This window comes from Stenella coeruleoalba (assembly GCF_951394435.1).
Source record: "Stenella coeruleoalba genome assembly, chromosome: 2".
In the NCBI taxonomy this organism is placed as follows: Eukaryota; Metazoa; Chordata; class Mammalia; order Artiodactyla; family Delphinidae; genus Stenella; species Stenella coeruleoalba.
Window position 1 is genome coordinate 171291603 of NC_137147.1, and position 17604 is coordinate 171309206.

The following is a 17604-nucleotide window of genomic DNA, read 5'->3' on the forward strand; positions in this document are numbered from 1 at the left end:
TCCTCTACTGGATCATGAAGCAAAGGGGGGTCCCCCTCACCCCCTACCTGCAGCAGTGCCCCTTCGTCCTGACTCTCCCTCCGGCTCTTTTCTCATTTCACTCGTGAGTGATGCCCGACTGCAAACAGAAGCTCCCTCAACGCGCCCCGCAGGTGCCCAAGCCTTGATTCCCACCCCCTCAGCACTTGGGGTGCACATGCTGATGTTGGGGTGAGGGGGTGCTCCAAAGTGTAGCCCCCGAGACAGGGCCCCTCTGCCACCTACTCATCCAGCACGTAATTCAATCCTCGTTCCATCAGGACTTAAACACATAAGCCCTGCCCTTCCATCAGATATAGAAGTGTGTAACCGAATCCCTTTGCTGTACAGCAGAAATTAACGCAGCACTGCAAATCAACTATGCTTCAACTAAAAGCAGTCAGATCACAGGCACTGAGGGAAGCTGATCATTCCTATGAGAGCTGGCACCGGATGGGTTAGTTCCTTTATGTTTCTCATGTGACGGAGCAAGTCTCTTGTTTAAGAGCTTTGAAATGAAGGCGGGTGAGATGTGAATTCCCCTAATGGCCCACGCCCTCTTTCTCACCACTCTCCTCCACAGACCTGGGAGCAGAAGAGCAAAGAGTGAGATGTGAGTGTTCTGGAATATTCGTCAGTGGCTACCTATGCTCGGAGTATCACCCTTCGACCAAGGCCCTCCCGGCTTTCCGGCTCCATTACCTGCGTGGGTGCTGCCCCCCACCCAGGCCTGAGGGTGGCAAAGGCCAGCTGCTTGCAGACAGATGGGTTTTATCCCCCAAATATTTCACTGAGGCGCTGGGGAACGGATGAGTCCCATGAGAGTCACAGATGGACAGAGAGTAGAATTACTGGAGCCAAGAGCCCCGGCGGAAGGCTGGGCCTCCAGAGGAGACCAGGATGTGGAGTCCAGGAATGAGAGTGAGGATGGGAAGGATGCAGGAAGAGGTAGCACCAAAGGCTCTTTGGGGTCCAAGCATCCCACAGTTACTGCTTCTAAAACATGAATTTGAAAAAGTGGGGAGTCTGTCTAATGAAATGGAATCCACAGATATCGATCTACTGGAATTTGTTTACAACATTTGTCATCAAAGGATGATTTTTATTTTTTGTCATTTGCGTGACTTAGGGCATAAAAGTATAAGGAAGCAGCACGGTTCCCAGTTACCCTGAAAGTTTCCTCTGGAAATTGTTGACGATCCTGAGGTTTGCTTACCAGAGGAGAAAAGAAGTTTGTCCTATCAACACCTCCCAATGTCTTTCTCCCCCAGTTCAGGGACCGGACAGGTTGTCTCTTTTCAAGTAGAATAATTTTCATATAATAATAGAAAATAAAAGAAATTATGAACAATAAAATTCATAACACTATATATGGGTGGGTATTTTTAAATCTACATGTAATTTATATAAAAACCAGCATTTCATACTGAAAAGTTTTCTAAAGATATATTCATTCATCCATAATAATTACTGGTTATTATTATGTAAGACACTAATAATTTAGTATAGAAGAAAATAAATTTCCGATTAACTCAGATGGTTTCTCACTAATGTCCATAATCTCTGGGCTTAAATCTGCTAATCAGTATGATTGAAGACCATGCACGATGTATAAATCTCCTAGTGGGATGGGTATATATACATTTTGATTTATAGTCAAAGTCTTTCTGATACTTGGAAAACATTCATTGGAAATTCTGTGAAAGTTGCACTTTTCATATCCATAAAAGGCCAATTAATTTTTTTCTGGGACCATGATAATTGTACTTTTATACTTGTGTTCTTCAAGAAAATCTGCTTCCTTCTGTGGCCTTTACTCTTTGGGTCTGTATTATAGAATTTCAACACCCACTTTTTTATCAAAAGCCGAGGAAAACTTGCAAATTTCTATAACTACATCCAGGTTTAAACTCCTAGGTCAGATCTGGGTGCTCTGTGGAAGCAATACTATTTAGATAGTATTATTTTAACATTTAAAAAAATGATTTATTCTTTAATTTTTTTGGTTGGAAAAAGTACAGAAAACCTAACAATATAATAACATAGTAGACATTACCGAAATTAAACAGATACTCGCATCCGTTTAACACCTAAGAGGCAGAGTGGCACAGTGGTTAAGATCATTAGCTGGGTGAGTCATACAGGTTACTTCTCTTTGCCTCAGTGTTCCTCATCTGTAAAATGGGGATAATTACAATAGCAACCTCATAAAGAAGATTAAATGAGTTAATCTGTTTGGAGAAGGTTTAGATCAGTGCCTGGCACACAGCAAATGCTATGTAAGTTGTCAAATTTTATTTTTTTTATTCCCCCCCCGCAAAGCTTATCAAAATATAGTTAGGCTGACCTCTGGTAGCCCTCAAATTTTAAAAAGAAAGGTAATATTTCTATAATAGCTTCAGGCTTCATATGTTTTTAAAGAAGTAAAATGTAAAACCCCATCTTCTCTCCTCCCTCCTTCTTCTTTCCCAGAGCTAACCGACCCCTGCAGTTGGAGAGCATAGCTGCCACGCAAGTTCTGGTGCTTGTGCTGTATTTGGTACACGCATAAACAATATGTATTACTATTTTGTGTTATAAAACTTTACATACATGGGATCGTACTGCATGTATCCTTTTGTAACTTTCTGTGTTCACTCAACTTTACCTTTTGGAGATTCATCCATGTTGGTAGATGTGGTTCTACTTCATTCATTATAACTGTTGTTGGCAGTTCCATTATATGAATGAACCACTGAGAACAGATCAATGAGAAATAGTGCCACAGTGAGCACCATGGGGCCGGTGACCACACATGAGATTTTTATCTGTGATGGATAATTTACAGGAAATAGCGAGCTTACAGGATGCACATCTGACATTTCACCAGGTGTCCTAAAATGATTGTGCAAGTTTTCACTTTCACCAGCAGTGAACAACAGACCCCATTTTCCCATGACTTCACCAGTAATTGAGGTTATTGGATTTACTGACTTTTGCCTATCTGGTGGGTATAAAATAGTACATCATTGTTTCCATTTTTATTTCCATAATTACTAGTGAGATTGAGCATTTTTATATTTATTGGCTGCTGGGGTTTCTTCTGCCATGCGTTGCGTATTTATATCCATTTTTGCATATCCACTATTGCCCATTTTCTATATTCTTATTGATTTATGAGGGTTCTTTAATTATTCGGACTACTAATCCCTGGTAGAGCATGTGAGTTATAAATATCTTCTTTCAGACTCTGGTTTGTCTTCTTTACTTTGTTTTCAGTGTTTTTTGTAGTCCAGAATATTCATTTTAATTAAGCAATACTTTCTGGGAGTTACCTGACTGTCCAGTGGTTAGGACTCTGCACTTTCACTGCCGAAGGCCCAGGTTCAGTCCCTGGTCGGGAAACTAAGACCCAGAAAGCCATGTGGTACAACCGGAAAAAAAAAAAAAAAGGCAATACTTTTCTCTGTGGTTTATAGTTTTTATTTCTTTTAAAAGTCTTTTCCTCTACCAGTATGCAAGGATACAACACCATGTTTCATTTTGTTTCATAGTTTAGCTTCTCACACATAGGTCTTTAGTCCATTAGGAATTTATTTTACTTATGTTGTAAGGAAAGGATCTATTTTTTACTTTTTCCGTATGGTGCACCAAGTTTCCTGACACTGTGTATTGGATAGTTGTTTCTCCATGGACTTGTACCACAACCTCAGTCATACCAAGCTTTCATAAAGCCTGTGTCTTCTTCTAGGCAATCTATTTTGTTCCGTAGTCCTGTTTGTTCTATCCCTGTGCCAAAACCACACTGTCCTAATAGTGTTGATATCTGGTGGGAAAATACTGCCTCTTACTGTTGTTCCTCAAAATTGACATTGTTATAAGTGGTATGTTTTTATCAAACTGTATTCTCTGATTTTTTTCTAGTATTTGGGGTGGCTTTCGAGTCTCTATATTGATCTTATATTATTCGGTCATATTCTAACACTGTGTCTGCAGGTTTCCTTGGATTCTCTGTTATATCATCTAAGAATAATCACAATTTTGGTGATCCCTTCCAATCCATATGCTTTGTATTTCTTTTTCTTGTATTGACTGGAACTTTAGCTGCAAAGATAGCAAAAATTCTGAATTTGAAGAGAATGCCTCTAAGATTTCATCATCGATTGCTATGCTTGTCGGAGGTTTTTGGTGGATGCCTTTCACCACATTAAGAAAGTTCTCTTTAATTCTTTTTTTTATTTTATTATTTTTTAATTTATTTATTTTAATTTATTTTTGGCTGCGTTGGGTCTTTGTTGCTGCACGTGGGCTTTCTCTAGCTGCAGTGAGCTGGGGTTACTCTTCGTTGCAGTGCGAGGGCTTCTCATTGCAGTGGCTTCTCTTGTTGTGGAGCACGGGCTCTAGGTGCACGGGCTTCAATAGTTGTGGCACGCGGGCTCAGTAGTTGTGTCTCATGGGCTCTAGAGCACAGGCTCAGTAGTTGTGGCGCATGGGCTTAGTTGTTCCGCAGCATGTGGGATCTTGCCGGACCAGGGCTCGAAGCCCTGTCCCCTGCATTGGCAGGTGGATTCTTAACCACTGCGCCACCAGGGAAGCCCTTTAATTCTTAAGTTATTGTATTTTTTTTTAAATTATAGATGTGTTTTGGATTTTTCTTAACATTTTTCTGACACTATCAAGATTACTATAGAGTTTCTCTTTACTTATTTATTATTGCAGAACATATTAGTACTAGATTTTCTAGTGTTAAACCATCTTTACACTCCTGAGATAAACTCTTCTTGGTCATGATGTACTTTTTTCATACATTGCTACAGTTGCTTTGCTATTATTTAATCTAGGGGATTGCATTTAAATTTGAAGTCTTTCCTTTTATTACTTTCCTAATATCCAGGTGAATACTAGCCTTATAAAATGAGTTGATATGGCAATGTTTAATTTAACCAGCAGTTCACCCTAAGTGTAAGAAAGAATCCAATTACAGTTGTAGTATACGCACAATCAGTTATGTTTCTCACAGCATTTTCTTATAATATATATATTTTTTATAATTTCTGTTGCTCTTTTTCTTCTAACTTTATTATTTTTTTTGGCTGCATTGGGTCTTCATTGCTGCATGCAGGCTTTTTCTAGTTGTGCCGAGTGGGCTCTTCTCTTGTTGCGGAGCACAGGCTTGTCATTGCAGTGGCTTCTCTTGTTGCAGAGCATAGGCTCTAGGCACATGAGCTTCAGTAGTTGTGGCACACAGGCTCAGTAGTTGTGGCTCGCGGGCTCTAGAGCGCAGGCTCAGTAGTTGTGGCGCACGGGCTTAGTTGCTCCGCAGCATGTGGGATCTTCCCGGACCAGGGCTTGAACCCATGTCCCCTGCATTGGCAGGTGGATTCTCAACCACTGCGCCACCAGGGAAGTCCTTATAATATGTTTTGCCTTAATTGTTGAGTAAGCTTTAAGATTAAATTATTGACCCGGCTGCTGTTTCTCTGAGTGACTTTGCACTGTAACCTCTTCATAGTCAAGTGTCTAACTCTCCATGTAAGAGGGCAGTAAGACCCACTGGGAAGGACTGGCTCATGGCACCAGAAATCAGCATCTTAGATATGCACATCTTTAACACAGCCTGAATTCCAAAAGTTACCAACAGATATCAGTGTTTTTTAGAGAAATGCTTTGGGATGCTCACTTCAACAGTATTATCATTTCACTTGAGTCCCAACTGTACTAATTTGTCTGGAACAAAACCAAGTTAAGTGATTAAGCACTAACGGTGCCATTACTAAGACTCTATGTCAAGAATGAGTACCTCCCAGAAAGATCTCTGTCCACTGACTGCTGTCAGTCAGGTTGTTGGGTGGGCAAGACTCTATCATATTTAACTTTTATACAAACTTATTTTTTAACACACCCTGTCATGATTCTAACACGTCTTGCTCCACAATCATGACTCTTTAAAGCACGTTCTAAATTAGCATTTCGCTTAAAATTGCTGCTGCAATTTTTCAGTCCCTCATGAAGACTTTCCATAGGGTCTTCATCGTTCTCCAGTTATAAGTCATAGAAGATAAATTAGTTAAAAGACTTAACAAAGTCTTGCCTTGTCTTTAAATATCACATGTCTGAAAGAAATAAGAAAATATCTGATTGATATAATCCATTTCAGTTACTGCAGCAAAGATTTGGTATTTACCTAAATCAAAGACACTAAAAGCTGAGAGTAAAGTTATTCCCCACCCCTCCCCCCCCAGAATAAAAGAGCATCCAGACTTCCTGTGGAGAACACATTTTCTATTATCTTTTTCTTCCGTGCAAGGCAACGCTCAACATCTTGCTTTGTCACCTACTTGAAAAGCTATTCCGTAGGAAGGGGCGTGGCAACGTGAGTCCCCTCCCGGATGTGAAATGTTTCCGACATCAGAGGGCATGGTAGCACTTTTCAAGGAACACATGTGGCCAGGTCTTCAAATTGCTGCTGTGTCTGAAACAAAATGTCAGCTGGTGTTGGACCTGAATTGTTAACGTCTACATAACAGTGTCATTTATGGAACCACTGTGTAGGTTAGAACACAGGGTGTGACCCTTGGTTTACCACTGTACCTCCCATTCCTGGCACAGTATAGAGGCTGGTCTCTTGAATGAATAAAGCCATCTCTACAAGTCCGTCCAAGGTACATTTCAGTGCATTACACTTCTTTTTTAAATCATAAGACTCTTAAATTCAGTCTCTTAAGGATAACACCACGACATTAACTATACTAGAATCCTTCGCTTGTATTAAATACCAATGTCTTCCCCATTTCAGATGCCAGTTTACATTCTACCAGCTCCACTCATAGTTTAATATGTTCCCCTCCCTTGGCCCATCACTTCTGGCTTAAAAAATGACCCAATTAACTGAATAGAAGCCCTAATTGGCCAGTCTCTTTAGATCTGTGAGGGTCATCTTTGAAGACGATCGAATCAAAGCATGCTAATTTGAGAAAATATAAAAAATATAGAAAATCATGAAGAAAAGAGCATCGCCCAGGAACTTACCACCCAGAGACAACCTCTCTGGACATTCATCAAATAGGAAGACTAAACCATGAACCTGATGAGACCAAGGTTCAGGCCCCTATAAATGATTTACTTTCATAATGAATTTTATGTTTCTAACTTGGTATTCTTATTCTGAAGGAGGTCCCTCAAAATTGTAATAAGCTTCAGGACCCACAAAACTTGGATCCATCACTGCCATTAAGGTGATTGATTGATTTTTTAATGTCTAATTCCTTTCTGTTTTATAACATACTTTGCCACTTGACAAATTTTTTTCTCATTGCCATTTTCTTTTAGAATCCCTTTTAATAACAGTGTAGTGTTCCAGTGAATGGATTTATTATGTGAACTGATTTATTAAATGAATCCTCTAATTAAATGAATCCTCTAATTAAATGAATCCTCTAGAGAGGAATCCACTCTTCCACCCCCCCACCCCCGCCGCTTATTCTTATAAACGATGATTTATTGAGCATCCTGGTAAGTATATCTTTGTGCATAAATGTGTAGAAGTTGAATTACTGGCTCAAACCATATGTGTATTTTGGGGGCTTTCGACGCATATTGACAAGTAGCTCTTTGGAGAAGTGGGATCAACTTTCTTTCCCAACAGTGGTTTGTGAGGGAACTCATTTTCCCAGCTCCTGTCAGTACTGTTTATTTTATTGTAAAAACTTTTGCTAATTTCATGGGTATAAAAAGCTATCTTATTATTTTTATATTTATGTTTTTCTTATTAAGGTGAAAGTTGTCAGTTTTCCATCAGAAAGTACTCTGAGAGCTCTTTGTATTTTTAGGGCATTAGCCATTTGCCAGTTACAATGTGTATTGATTCGCCTAGTCTTAAACTGGATTTGGAGAAACGGAGGCATTTAGGTCATTTGGAATTGTCACCATCATCTGCCTGCAGAAAATGCCGTTTAGGGGAAATTGTAGAAGGCATTCCAGAAGGCAAGCCTACGTCTGATTAAGTCGTGGCCACGTTACCGGGAGAATTGATTTCAGCTAAAAGATATCTGAGCATCTATTATGTGCCTAACACTTTACTATCTATTACCCTTTGATGAACACAGCTAATTGGGATGCAGAATTTCACAGAAATGCAAAAGTCATGCTTGCAATTTCAATAAGACATATTTGAGAAAAGTTCCTCAATTCTTAATGGAAAAGTGTTGGCGGAAGATGGCTCAGAGATAGAGCACGTGCTAAGCAGAAGTGGTGGGAAAGTCCCCCAAGTGGGTGGCACAGCGTGGAGAGTGAGCGTGCTTCATAAGGTCACAGAGCAGCGCAATGTCCGGTACAACTATGATGTCCTAGGAATGTGGCGTGATTTGGGGTAATAAGGCAGCAATGGGAGGCTGAGGTCTGTTTTAGTTGGTTTGGGCGGCTGTGACAAATTACTGAAGACAGGGTGTCTTAGACAACAATGTATTTCCCACAGTTGCAGAGGCTAGGAAGTCCAAGGTCAAAGTGGCTGGGTAGGACCCACTTCCTGGTTTGCAGTTAGCCATCATCTCATTGTATCCCCACAAGCCAGAGAGCAGAGATAGAAAAGAAACTCTGCCATGTCTGTTCTTATGAGAGTGCTAATCCCATTGGGGAAGGGGCTCCACCCTCATGACCTAATTACCTCCCAGAGGCCCCACCTCCAAATGCCATCACAGTGGGGATTAGGAGTTTAACATGAATTTTGGAGGAACATGAATATTCAGTTCTTAGCAAGGTCACACAGTGAAAATCCTTGCATGCCATATGAAAATAAAGAACATTTTAGAAGATGTCCCGCATTCTGGAATGGATTCTGAGATTCAGAAAATTATGAGGATGTGTAACACGATGTGACCTGCCAAGTGCACTTAATTTTTTGCAGAATGTCACCAAGAGTTCTTGGTGACAAACACACATTCCATTTGCAGAGCCATTGAGATGGAAGAACCCAAGTGTTCAGGCTTCTCAGAAGGTCTGCAAGTGCTATGAGTTTCCTTTCAACACTCTTGCTTTCAGGGCTCTGCGCCTTCCCCTACTCCCCCAGCACGTGCATTATTTCTAACCACGTGTCATCATTTACTTCAGTTGACTTCAAGACAGGAATAGTTTTTCCAAGCTGCCCCCATCATGCTTCCACATCTTCAAGCAGATGGTCAGGCTAAAAGTGTGAGGACAGCTAAGATGGTCCAGAGAGGCCAGCTAGAGGAAATGGATGTGGCTAAATGCAAAATTTTAGAGGCTGTGTGCTTCCAGGGAGAGATTGTGGCTTCTGCGGATTGACAAAGTGGGATATATAAGTTAGTTAAGCCATTTTACCACCTGTAACTTGTGGCAAGTTACTTGGACCTCCTGAGCTACCTTCTCCCTATCTGTGAAATGGGGCCATAACACCGACCTCATCAGAGATGCTGATTCAGTGAAATTACACGCGTACCGTTCCTGACACACAGCAGACATACTATAAATGCATTTCGCATGTCCTCTTCCCTTCTTCACAAAAAGGGAGTTTATCATCTAAAGTCCTTCAGCCTTCCTCTGAATCTGGAACAGCCAGCACTAACTCAGCGCGAGGGAAGAATGCCAGAGCATGCTGAATCTCATCGCCGTGCCAACAACACGCCATCGTAGATTCAGAAAATTCCTTCTGAGTTTAAGCATTTCTAAATACCTTTCCTGAACTGAGAAGGCAGACCGAACCAAGTGTAAAAAGACTCTTCTCCTCTGTTTGTAAAGGCATCTTTTCCGTCTTCTGTGGATTTTCACGATCTGTAACTGGACTTGTGTACCCAGCTGGCAGCTGCGCCACCCAGACCCCGAGGTAACTGTAGTTTAGCCCCAATTGTTTTTTTCACTCAGAGCAGCCTACAAATTCTATTTCAAGCACACACACGTACAGAATGCAGATGTGGGAATGAAAACCAGGCCCTTTTGGGGAATGAGGCCGTGATATTTGACTGTAGTGAGGCCACTAGTGGCCCATGTACAGGGGCCCCACCCAGGCATAGTTGGGGCTCAGACCTCAAGAGTGGTTTTGGCCTTTGGATATGACATTAGCAATCACATGGACAGTCACCACATCTCCCGTTCGGGGCAAAGACGTTGCACAATCTATGATCAGACAGGCTTGCAAGGCTTTTTCTGTATACTGAAAAACGTGTAACAGCATGGAAATTCTAGAAAACTAACTCTCTGAAGGTCTACTCCAATCAAGGAAATGGCCACTTCAGAACGTGCTTCTCATGTGTATCCAAACCAGGAACAAGATTCCTAGGCTGTTCACATCATGCAGCAAAAGCTCTTACAGCTCAGATGGATCCCCAAATGAACATTCCTTTTGGATGACTAATAAATCATTCATTCATTCATTCATTCAACAAATATTTATTAAGAACCTACTATATCATTGGTAGTATCACAGGTACTAAGGATGCCCTGGTGAACATCAACAACAAGAAACATTTTTAAAGAAATCCCTGGCCGAATTCCCTGGCGGTCCAGTGGTTGGGACTCTGCTCTTCCGCTGCCGAGGATGCGGATTCAGTCCCTGGCGGGGAACTAAGATTCCGCCAGCCGTGAGGTGCAGCCAATAAATAAATACATACATCATAAAAAATTAAAAGGAGACAAGAGGAATTGGATGTATTTTTTAAAATCCCTGGCCTCATGAAGCTTCCATTTCGGCAGGAGAGACTGACAATAAACAGTAGTAATAATGAAAATATGAGTTACAGTGTCTAGTGAAAAACACTCAGGAAGAAAATGAAGCAGGGCTGGGGTATGAAATATGAGACAGAGTGGGTGCTGAAATTTTGGAGAAGGTGGTGAGGGGAGGCCTCGCTGGGAAGCTGACTTTAATGAAAGACTTGATGAATGGTTTGGATAAATATAGACTTAGATCAAAAATATTTCCTCCCGGGTTTTCGAGGCTGTGTCTCCATTGTCTTTGGTTTCTGGGCTGCTGTTAAGAAAGCGAATGCCCTTCTGACTTCTCCTTCCTCTGTGACTTTTCTCCACACCCGCTGGGAACTTGTAGGAACCTCTGTGTTTCCCCTGCCATCTGGAACGTCTGAGGGACAAGCCTGAGTGTGTTGAGCATTTCATGAACACTTTCAGTCTCCAAGCTCATGTCCTTCAGTTTGGGGAGAAAAAAAAAAATCTTGTAATACTTTTGGAAAACTGCTCTGCTTTTCCTGACCTCCTTACCCAAATCCCCATTATTAGGAATTGAGAGGCTCTGAAGTCATTCTCTATTGTTCTTACTGGTTCTCACCTTTTCCCCTCTCGTAGTCGTTTTGCTGCCCTTTTTGAGATTTCATCAACTTTTTCTTCTCCACTGAATTTGTCATTTCTGTTCTCATGGTCCCCAGAGCTCGCTCTTGCCCTCCAAATTTCCCCTTTTCTTGGACTGTCTCATCTCTTCTGAGTTTCTGTTTTCTGTTTACTTCTCACATGAAAGAGGCTTTATGAAATGTCTGTTAACCCTTGCTAGTCTGTTCATGCATAAGCGAGGCACGGTTGTACTCACTGGAAGCTTTTATATATGGCCCAGGGTGCTTCACGATGGAGTGACCGGACAGAATCGAAACCTTACCCTCAAAAATCTGTTGGTCTGTTCTTGGAGGACAGTCAGCTTCCCTCCAGTTTCCTGACCAAGACGTCAGCCCTTTGCCAGAATTTTGTCAGAGGGCACCTCATGCACCTTCCCCTGTGCTTCGTGACCCAGAATCCAGTCCGTGGGTTCAACCTCTTCAGTGGTTCTGCTGTGGCTTTGGGGAATCGCCTGGCTGAATGGCGTAGACAGGGGGATGGAGGAAGCGTGTTGCACCATTACAAAGATTCAGCCAGCCCTCATGCGTTCCACTCACTCTGCGTTCTTAGCTTCAGAAGGATCTGGTGCCTCTTTTCCTGAACTTCCCTGGCCCTGCAGTTATGCAGAGTTCTGTGCTTGAAGACCTAGGTGTCAGCTTTCTCTCGTCTGCTGTTGTCTCCTCTCTCCTCCCCTTAATTCTTTGATGTACACTTTTTTAATTCTTCATTGTCATCTGAATGGAATTTCAGAAGGAGATGGACATAAATTGGTTACATCAACTGCCATATTTAAGCACAAGTCACATTCTGTTCTATTTCGAGTCTCTCCTGCCAACAATTACTCTGTTGGTCCTGGTAGAGTGCCTCAGGAGATTCTCACAAGAAGTAGGAGTCAAAACGAAATGTCAGGATCTTCCGTCCCGACGCAGTTATCTATCTCTGAACAACAAGTGACCCTAAACATAGTGACCTAAAGCAACCACAATTGTTTATTTGCTCATGATTCTGCCATTTGGGCAGTGTGTGGAGGGGGCATCTCATTTCTGTTCCACGGGACATCGGCTGGGACAGCTCTCCTGGGACTGAGGGTTCCCCTCTCAAGATGGTGCACCCACATGACTGGCCAGTGGTCCTGGCTGGAGAATGGGTGCTCAGCGGGGGCCGTCAGTCAGGGCTTCCGTTCTTCTTCATGTGGCCTCGGTTGGGCTCCATGGACGCTTGGTTCCGTGAGGGAGCGTCCAAGACCACACTCACCAAGAAGGCAAGCTCTCTTGTGCAAACTCGTATTGAGCTTCCGTTTTGCGTCACACTTGCTAGTGTCCCATTGGCCAAAGCAGGTCACGTGGCCAAGCCCAGACCCCACGTGGGAAGGGACACTCCACAGGGCCGTGACGGCTGGGAGGCATGGTTCATGGGGAACCACATGCCCCCTGGAAGTTTAAAATGCTATGATCCTGTGCTTGTGTTGTTCTTTGTGTAACTGATTTGTTCCATTTTCTTTCTGACACATTGGGGCACCAGGCTCTTGTAGATATTTTCATTTGATATAAACATTCAATATGTCTTAGAGCCACAGAAATGCATTTCCACTTAAAACATTTCTGAATGGACATAAAGACATAACCTATGTCGTTCACCTATGGCTATAATGATTGTGTTCCTGGTCAGTGAAAGATGTGGGAAAAAATTCACCCTATGGGGTCAAATTCCTAAATATACCTTTCAAGGGAATTGAGTATTGTTGTCTTTTGCCTTAGGTTACCAAAGGTTAGCTTCTTGTCCTTTTGGTTTTAAAATAGTTGAAAATGAGCCTCTTTAACACCTGCCCAGACTCCAAAGAATAAAAGTGGGTATTTACATCATAACCAGAGAGTGCATTTCTTGGAAATTCCAAACACATGTCTCTTGTGACGTGCTTTGCAAGCGTGTCCGGAACATTCCTGCCTGTGGTAGGGCAGAAATGGCTTAGCTTGTGCTGTGTGTCGTTGAGTCGTGGTCTGTGACTGATAACTGTGTCCATCTTGTGCGCAGGGGTTCTTTATCTCCAGTATGGAGATGAAACCAAGCAGCTCAGGATGCCGAATGAAATTACAAGTGCAGACACAATCCGTGCTCTCTTCGTAAGTGCCTTTCCACAGCAGCTCACCATGAAAATGCTGGAGTCGCCCAGTGTCGCCATTTACATCAAAGATGAAAGCAGAAATGTCTATTATGAGTTAAATGATGTCAGGTAAGCAGTTACATCATTTGATCGTGTGTGTGTGTCCACCATCTTGCGTTGACGGTTGGTTCCGACTCCTTATCTCTTTGTGTTCCAGTGAAGAAAGCACACCTGTTGCCCTGATGGGCAGGTTTATTTTACCCAGGTGTGAAACCACTATCTGGTTTTCTAGAACTTATTGACAAGGTTTGGTTTACAAAGGTGAGGACAGACTTCTCCCACACAGATCTTTGCATGTTACTTGTGAAAGGAATGGAAGAAATGAGCCAGTCTGCTGTTTATCTAAGAATTAGGGGAACTAAGGCCCAGAAGGATCATATGAGTTGAAGGTTATACTTACAGGTGGAACTTAACCAACTCCTTCTCAAGGGTTCTTGTCATCATAGACAGAGCCTGTAGACATGTTAGGTAATGATCTCACTGGCCTATTCTTTATATGAACAAGTTAGAATAAAAGCAGTGGACTCTATGCTATTGTCCACAAGAAAGGAGGCTAAGAAGCGTTCTCCTTTTCCATTTGTTTCTTAAATAGTTGGCCTTTACTAAAGGATCCCACTTTCTCAGTGAGCTTTCTCCTGGGCTTCTAGTAAAATGTACTCTAAAACGAGGCTAAATGGAGTCATGCTGTGGCAGGTGGCATGGAAAGAGAAACGTCTTTATCAACCGCAGGGGTGTTGTGCATAGAACAGAAGGGACCATCTGAGCTCTTCCAGCCAAACAAGCCTGAGAAACAGGACTTAAATCAACGCAAGTAAGCAGTCGCTAGTATAGCCGCTGAACATTCTAGAGCGGAAAAAAATGATTGAGCGACTCATCCAGCCCTTTCATTTGATGGGACCAGAACCTCAGATGCATAAATGTTAAGACTTACTCAAGATCATGTAGCCGATTAATTTCTAAACCCAGACCCAAACCTGACTGTCCATATTCTGGGCCAAGAATTTTTTATTCCCTCAGAATGTTCTCCCCTCAACTCATCTGGGCCCCAACTTGGACTTGTGGATTCCTTCCCTGTGGGGATAGCAGACTTTCCTGTTTCTTCATCATGGAATTAATAGGAACTACTTTTTTAAAATATGCCTTTAGTGCATAATAAATGTAAACTGATAAATATCTAACAGTGATCTGAAATGACATATTTAGGCATGTACCAAGGCATATGAGTAATTTAGAGCTTTCAAGGTTTGACACATGCCCTCAGGTATAGGTGCTATATCTGTTACCCAACCTTCCTGCTTTTTAAAAACATGTTTCAATATTCATGGGTTTCAGAAAATTCACATTTGTTTTTTGAAATAAATTATGAATCAAGCTGTCACCAAAAAAATCCTGAATTTACAAAGCATAAACTTAAACATGAAGTAATCACGTGACATTTAGAGAGTATGTTCACAGTAATATAATCCCATGTAGTGGTTTAACATGGACAACCATCTTCTTGAATTTCTGCGTTTTGCAGTTAGAGAACTTGAGGGATATGGTAATAATAAATACACATGAAACTACACAAAGCCACTTTTGATTGTGGAGCTCAAGGCTGATGAGATTATTGTAAGCAGTTGGACCCCACTGTCTTGCAGCCCGTACAAGAATTTTTGTATTACAATGAGTCATGATTTTCTAGAGGCTTTCCCAAGCCTCAGAGTATGACTACTAAGACTTTCTGCACACATTCTTTGGGAATGTGTGACGTAGTCACAAAAGGAGAAATGGGAGGGCCGACAAAGAGGAAAAGGTACCCAAAACTTCCAAACTGAGATGATCTTTCTTGATGCAAATTCAGTTGATAAAATATTGGATTGGCCAAAAAGTTCGTTCTGGTTTTTCCATAAGATGTTATGGAAAACCTGAATGAACTTTTTGGCCAACCCAATAAATGAAAGCAGAGCTTGAGAGAAGTGATCACTTTAAACAATAATAATTTTCAGTTAGTTTGTTTCTATTTGCGGAAGTGATGGTCTCCTTGATTCTTAGGCTGCGGTACTGATAGCCTGACTTTTTTTAAATCTCATTTAAAATGTTTAAGTGGAAAGTCCTTGGTTTATAAATTTGTCTATAATTTTACTTTTCAGTGTTTTGATTTACATATAAAAAGTAGATCTCAAAATATTTAAGTGGATAAAATGTGTTTATGTGGTGATGAGTATAATATTTATGTGAGATGATCACATCTATGTCCTTTCCAAAGAATTATTATTCTTTGCTTTTATGCATAAAATGCCCCAAGTATATTTTATTTTATTTTATTTCACCATCAGCATTAAATAGAACCTCGCTCCTTGCAAGAAAAAAAAAAATGTAACGTGTAGATTTTACCTGAAGACACTGGCTTTAGTCTTCTAAACCCAGAGACAAATTTCATTTCACATCCAATATTTTTGAAGTGACGGTATATTTGTTAAACATTTGGTTCTTTCATCATGGTGTTGGGTTCTCCATCTTTTCCTTAGGGAAATGCTACAGAGAGTTTAGGCTGAAATTCTGTGTTGTAAATGTCGCCATGGTAAACGCAAGCTGGGCCTTTACTGTTGGTTCATCTTGGATGAACATGTTTCTAAATTAATAAATCAACCTCCTGTGTTTTAAATACCTTCAGACCCACACTAGTTTTTTTCATGGCTCAAGTAAGGTTTTCAGTTTCTTTACATCGTCCCTTGGGACTTTGCCCCCTCCTCCTCCCAGCCACAGGGTGAGTTCCTGCAGTGAATCCCCACATCCTTTTCTTCCGCAACCTCTTTACCTCCTAGTAACTTAGTCCCTTCTAATAACGAGGACCGCACGCCTCCCCTTGAGCAGACTTCTAATGAGCTGCTTGAAATTTGGCGCAACCGTGCAAGCTGGGGCTAGTCACTGCTTTAAAGCAACCACTGATGGGTATTTGTTGGAGGGAAGCAAGCCTCGTCCAAGGATGCTCCGCTTCGTTGAAAACAGAAGCACAACCCAATAATCCCAATGATTGCGATCAGCCCACAAAACATGTGGCTGCAGCTGGAGGAAAGGAACATGTCTTCCTGCACAGGGTTCCCTGAGCTCACCACGCTGGCACTGGCAGGAATCGCAGTGTAGACGGGGCTAAACGTTCCTGGTGGTGTCCCTTCTGCTGATGAAAGCCTCAGGTGGAGGGCGAAGGACTTTGTAGACATTCCTAAGCTCTTAAATAATTTTGAGGTAGGCTCTTAGCGAATTGTGGTTCTGTCCTTTGCAGCAGTACGAGTGACTCCAGGGTTCTAAGTGTTTTCAGAGGGAGAGACAGACCAGCGGAAGAATTTATCCGCTGCTTTTCCTGTAATTCAGCTTGTATGTAGAACAGTATTTTTAAAAATCCACTATGGAGAGAAGAATCTAGTAAAATTTTTAAATGCCTTCGAAAAAAAAAATCCACTATGGAAGAAAAAAAAGGCATCGTAAAGATACTAGTTTTGATCTTTGTGGTACTTTTTTTTTTCTGGACTGCAAATACATTTTCTTTCCCTTGCTTAAGGTGTTTGAAGGGAAAAAAAGCATTTTTCCTTTGCATGTATTCGTGAGATAAGCAGAAAACCAGGTGTCTGGGCAAAGTAAACAATTAAATATTTAAATATTAACCAAATCCCTTTGAATGTATTGTAAATATGGGAGCTTTATTGTTTCTTAAAGTGTTAGCTTTCATTACCCAGAATCTTGAAAGAAGGTTTATGCTACCCGATGTTTATGGGTGGAGAACTACAGGGAAAGAATAATACTTTGCTGAGGAACCAAAATAAAAAGGAAAGGAAAGGAAAGCTGAAGTCATTTTTCTCCTTTGCCTTATTTATTTTTGCCTATTTTTATGGTAAAAGAACGTTTTGCCTGGTTGATCGCACACAACGGCTAGATTGTCTGTGGATGTCTTTTACCTGATTCTTACGGGCAGACGGAGGAAATGGCCAAAATAAGGCTCCTTTCATCTGCCATAGTTATTGATGTTTCCGATTCCAGGAACATTCAGGACAGATCCCTTCTCAAAGTGTACAACAAGGATCCTGCCCACGCATTCAACCACACGCCGAAAACTGTGAACGGAGACGTGAGGGTAAGTG

The 17604-nt window shown here is 41.6% G+C and overlaps 1 protein-coding gene across 13 annotated transcripts in view; it reads left to right on the top strand.

The window, feature by feature from the left end:
- The window catches only part of KIAA1217, a 497403-nt gene that overhangs the window by 364190 nt on the left and 115609 nt on the right, over positions 1–17604 (top strand). For all 13 annotated transcript variants that reach the window (XM_079912079.1, XM_079912077.1, XM_079912072.1 and 10 more), the window contains exons 4-5: positions 13357–13555; positions 17504–17597. In XM_079912079.1, coding sequence (XP_079768205.1) covers positions 13357–13555; positions 17504–17597 — 293 coding nt within the window. The remainder of the gene's footprint in view (positions 1–13356; positions 13556–17503; positions 17598–17604) is intronic.